The sequence below is a fragment of the Gordionus sp. m RMFG-2023 genome, chromosome 2 (assembly GCF_954871325.1).
Source record: "Gordionus sp. m RMFG-2023 chromosome 2, tfGorSpeb1-WG-v2, whole genome shotgun sequence".
NCBI classification, from domain to species: Eukaryota; Metazoa; Nematomorpha; class Gordioida; order Chordodea; family Parachordodidae; genus Gordionus; species Gordionus sp. m RMFG-2023.
The window spans coordinates 54320156-54325880 of record NC_088776.1 but is presented as its reverse complement, the minus strand read 5'-3'; the positions used below and the strand labels follow the sequence as shown (position 1 = coordinate 54325880).

At 23.1% G+C, this 5725-nt stretch overlaps 1 protein-coding gene across 1 annotated transcript; it reads right to left on the bottom strand.

The window, feature by feature from the left end:
- Positions 1-4934: 4934 nt before the first annotated feature.
- LOC135925400 (histone H2A-like) lies at positions 4935-5445 on the bottom strand. The gene is made up of 2 exons (XM_065460695.1): positions 5275-5445; positions 4935-5233 (listed from the first exon to the last, which is right to left on the bottom strand). The coding sequence occupies exons 1-2, from the start codon at positions 5381-5383 to the stop codon at positions 4935-4937; spliced, it is 408 nt and encodes a 135-aa protein (XP_065316767.1). The 5' UTR covers positions 5384-5445.
- Positions 5446-5725: the final 280 nt, after the last annotated feature.

Sequence of the window (5725 nt, the reverse complement as noted above, 5' to 3'; positions counted from 1 at the left end):
GTATAATGATAATAAGTGGAGATGAACCAAATAACATCGACATAAATGTATGGAAGATATAGGAAGTTGAAATCTGTAAATTTATGGGTGTCACCATTGAAAGACAAATAAAAAAAATTAAATGAACCAAGGACGTCTGAGGTAGATAAATCAAAAGCGCTCTTTGACAAAAGATTAGATTTCCTAACAAATTTAAAGGAAAGACATACAGTTCGATAATACAACTAACTATCCTATATAGTTAAGGAAGATGGTTTGGCAAAGAATCAGATGAGTGAAGTTTACGGGCAGTGGAGATGATAATGATAAGAAGGTAAGGGTATCAAAAAAGGTTAAGATACGAAATGCAAATATACGGATATGTTTAACTGATTTAAATATTAAATATCTATTTAAAATATATTTTTAAAAAAAATATACAAAAGTTTTGTTGATGTTATAAAAAAAGAAAAGGGAATAAAAATATATTTTCATTAAAAAAAATAAATGACATTTATTTTCCAAATATTATAAAATGTAACAATAATTACAATAGGCCACCAAAGACTTATTTCTTGTAATGTTGTAAAAGAACGCGTTTGTGAAAAAAAAACGACTTTCCTTTTATTTTAGACGAACTTTGAATGTGAACGTGTTCCTTTTTTATTTGATAAACGCGTTCGTTTTTTTACGATTGTTCAATTTTAGAAAATCTTCTTATTTTTATTCATTTGTAAATAAAAAATATTAATCCAAATTTTTTATAAAAATGAATTATTTTTTAATAAGCTATTTTCTTTATCATATTTAATTTTATAACCAACCCCTATTTGATTTTATTAATTTGAATATTATTATTTATAGGTTAGAGCAGCGTCTACATGATAGTATATTCACTGGATGCAAACCCCCCTCAAAAATATATATCTACCCCCCTAAAAATACCAAAATGTTATCCATAGATAATTTAAAAATGTAATGGGAAATTTTCTAGATTATTATAGCCTATCCCCCAACATTCCTACCCCCTACCACCTACCCCTTTATAGATATTAGGATGCAAACTGTTCTTACCTCCCCCCCCCGCTCATGTAGACACTGGGTTAGAGTAAGCATGGATGTTGTTATTTCATCATCTGCTTATGATTACCATGGCTCAAACATAATAAATACTTATACAGTAACATCATATATTCAATAAACTAATTTTGTCCTTACCAAATGTAGAATAAGTTCTAATTTAAAAAGATACTTGATTGTAATATTTATTATTTTATATAAAATAATTATAAGTCTGTTAATAATTTATTTTAGATTGTTTTCATAGGCTTATTAAGTTATTACGATTATTATAATAGATATATAAAGTAAAAATCATTAAATATTATATATTAATTATATATATATATATAGTTGATACCTTTTAGAATTTATTCAGTGATTATATGAAATTTCATATTATTTTTAAGTTTTTATCAAGTGTTTTATATATTAATAGTTGAACACAATTTAAAGTAGTATAAATTTATTATTTTATAAATAATTAAATTTTATATGATATATAAAAGTTTTTATAAATTAATAAGAATCCTTAATTTTAAACATGGCTAATGAATTTTGTTAAAAAATGTATGGTATTTATAATTTATATTAAATGAAATATTTTTAAAAAATTTATTCATAACGCTTTGAAAGGTGAACGCGTTAGGTTTTTATCAATGAACTTTTAACACGTTCGATTTTTTTGGAAATGTTTGCAGAACTATTTTTTTGAGAATATTTTAAAAAAGAAATAAAATTATAATTGAAATATCACATGCCGGAAACATTTTTTAAAAATCAGGTTTGGGATTAAAAAAAATAATTTAAAAAAGCCCAATTGGCTTAATTCTTATATAAAAGGGTCTGAGCCGATTTAAAATAATAAAGTTTAGTAATTATAACAAGATAACCTAAATCCTTTTTTTTCCTCTCATTATATCATCCCTGTTCTTCATTGGTATTCTTTTTTTATTCATATTCCTTTTGTCGCATTTTAATATAGACTTTATTTATACGTTCATATATTCATTATTTTTTATTATATACATTTGATTTTTAATTCAAATTTATGTGATTTGATTTTGGAATTTTCATATATATTTTTTTAATCTAGTTTTTTATATACATTACAATTTGTGTTTTCTTAATAAAGTAATTTTAATATTACATATATGTAAATAAAAAATTTGTAGTATTTTAATTTTTTTGGATTTTTAAATATAAAATGTTAATAAAGAATAAAAAATTTAAAGATAAATTTTATAAAAAATGGAAGTCTACATTACGAATCTAGAGAAGAGTTTTTTTTTTAACGTGTATTATATATATTAAGCTCTAAATTTTAATCCAGTTGGTTATATTATTTTCTTTTCTTAAGTCCTAATTTTTTAGTGTATAAAAAATACTTACAGAAATATATAGTGAAATATGTATTAAATTATTTTTGTTATTCACAAATAGTAGGCAACTTATCCCCAGTCTTTCATTGTAAAAATTAAATGGTTAAATAAGAAACATAACTTTTAAACAAAAGGTTAAATAAAAATAATTGTTTTAAAAAGGTAAAATATTTGTAAATAAAGTTTTTTACATTAAAATCATGTTTTTGTTTATATCAGAAACCTGCAGTTACAATTAGCACGTTCGGACCCATATTTTTTTAAAAAATATTTTGGCCCAGGTTTTATATTTTTAAGCCCAGATGAGATTTAAAAAAAAATTTTTTTTTATCTTATTATTTAAAAAAAAATTTGGCCAGGTTTATTTTTTTACGGCCTTAGTTTTTTTAAAAAAATATATACCCATTTGGCATTTTACATCATTTTTCAGCGAATATATGAAATCCATATATAATAACTTTTAAAATTATCTAATCTGCCCATTGGTCGTATAAGAAGTGAGGAATAACAACACTTTTAATTTGACTAGTCAATGTCAATTCACTTATTTCCTGTTCCTTTTATAATTTAATATAGATATCAATCACTTTGTGCTAGCTAGCAACATAAGTTGAAAAATGGAAATATGAGAATGAATATATGTTCTATAAAACACAATAACAAAATATATTATATTTATAGAAAATAATGATGATCTAAAATATTACTGGCCCTAAAAAAATTTTTGTTTGGATCTGGCTAAGACAGGGGTTCAAACCAAACTCGGAAAAAATTTTGAACCTGAACCAAACATGAACCCCGTTTATAAAATTTTCAAAACCCCAAACCGAACCTGGGAAATTTATTTGAACCTGGGTTTAGTGTATTGTTTAAATTTATATAAGATATTTGTATAATTGTAAATACAAATACTAATAATTTACTTGACATTTTATAATATTTTCAATTAGAATTGTTTATAAATTTTAAACAACTTAATTCATTTACACCATTTGTAAATTTTTTAAAATTTATTCTCAAAGATTCCTATTGGATTGTCAATAAATTTTAAACAATTAAATTCATTTACGCCATTTATTTTTAATTTTCAACTTTTTCTCAAACATTATTAATTAGAGGAAAATGAAAGTGAACAAGTCAAAGTAAAAATTATTATTTTGGATATTGTTAATTTAAAGAATTACAATTAAATAAATTTTTTTAAATCTATACATGACTATGCTTTGTATTTTTTACTATATTTTGCCTCTAAATAAAATAAAAAATTTATCTTTTATACCAAATCTATGTCTTGTTTTTTAAATATGATTTAAATATAGAATATTTTTTTTTATCAATTCAAAAATTCTTAAACCCAAGCTGAACCCGGAACCAAACCTGGGTTCAAAAATATTTCCCTGAACCGAACCCACTTATTTTTTTAACCTTAACCTAACATGGGCAAAAATTTTGCCACATCCCTGGGCTCAGGTATCTGATCTTTATAATGATATACTTTCTAGCTGAACTCCATCCAGACTATACTACATTTAAATATGTCAACTTATATGATATTACTATCAACACATAAGATTAAGTGTTTTCCAACAATTATTCATTCTAGCATTTTAACTAAAATTATTTTTAAAAATTCTTGAGTATCATGACAATTGTCACTTTTGTAGTACATTAAATACCAATACATTTAAATTATGTCAAAACATTTAAAAATAATCATTTTACTTATTTTAATTTTAAAAAATATGAAATGAGTATTATGAAAATTGTCACCTTTACATGTTGTATATATTGTATCAAAATATTTATTTAAGCCTATTTTACTAATATTAATTTAAAAATTTCAGAGATGAATGAGTATATGACAATTATCACCTTGATAGGTTTTGCAATCATTGAAACATGCTCAAAATATTTATTCAAGCTTATAACTAAAATTATTTCAAAAATTTTTAAGATGAATATTCAAAACATTTTTAAATAATGATTTTACATATTCAAATTATTAATAAACAATTGGTACTATGATAATTAATTGCCACCTTTATAGCTAGAAGATTTTATTTTTAAAAAATCACAAATGATTTGCTCAAAAAAGATTTTATTATATTAAAAATCCCAAAAGATTTGCTCACAAATAAAGGATATTTTAGAAAAAATAAATATTTTTTGAAAAAAAAATCTTCAATTTTGTTGATCTTTAAAGGGCAAAATTTTTGATCAAATATTAAACTGTGGAATTATGAATAGTAAATTATTCAAAAGAAATACAAATAATTAATTATTCAATTTATGATTGAACAGGCCTAGATATATTTTGGTAAGTGAGAATGGGAAAATATTTTTGTCATTTTGAATCAAAAACATTGTCATACAAAGTAAAATAAAAATCATCAGTAAAGCAAACACTTTACCTGTATGGAATCAATCAAATAATAAAAACTAGAGAAATTTAAAAAAATTTTTATTGATAAAGATCTAAATATTTACATGATCAAAAAATATTAATTATATAATTCAATATTCTTGAGATTGAGTATTGGCTTTACCACCAGTTTCAGTTGGGGTCTTCTTTGGTAATAATTGAGATTGAATATTAGGCAAAACACCACCTTGTGAAATTGTGACTCCATTTAGAAGTTTGTTTAGTTCTTCATCATTCCTAATAGCCAACTGTATATGTCTTGGAATTATGCGAGACTTTTTATTATCTCTAGCTGCATTACCTGCTAGTTCCAATACTTCTGCCGCTAGATACTCTAAAACACCAGCTAAGTACACAGGTGCTCCAGCACCTACTCTTTGCGCGTAATTACCTTAAAAAATTTGACTTTAGATTATTATTATATAAATTTACCTTTTCTTAATAATCGGTGTAATCTACCAACTGGAAATTGTAACCCAGCTTTATCAGATCTTGATGACTTTTTAGCTTTAATTTTTCCACCTTTTCCACGACCAGTCATTTTAATTTAAAATTTTATTTAATGCAAATTGATTAAATGTTATCCGAAAGCAAAGTGATTGCTTACTCTTTATTTTGCCTTTTGGTAAAAATGTTTTAGATAAATTTTCAAATATTTGTTATTTATTCTCAAATTTTTGAATTTAATTTATTTATTTACTGTTTTAACAAATTTATATTATTTAATTAAATTATCATAAATAGCTCTAAAAAAATAAAAGATATTTAAAAAAGAAGTATCAATCATTTCGAATTCGAATAATATTAGATCACTAATGTATTGCGGGAATTCAAAATTTGAAACGTAATTTTTATTATCAAGAAAAATAGAATAATATTAATA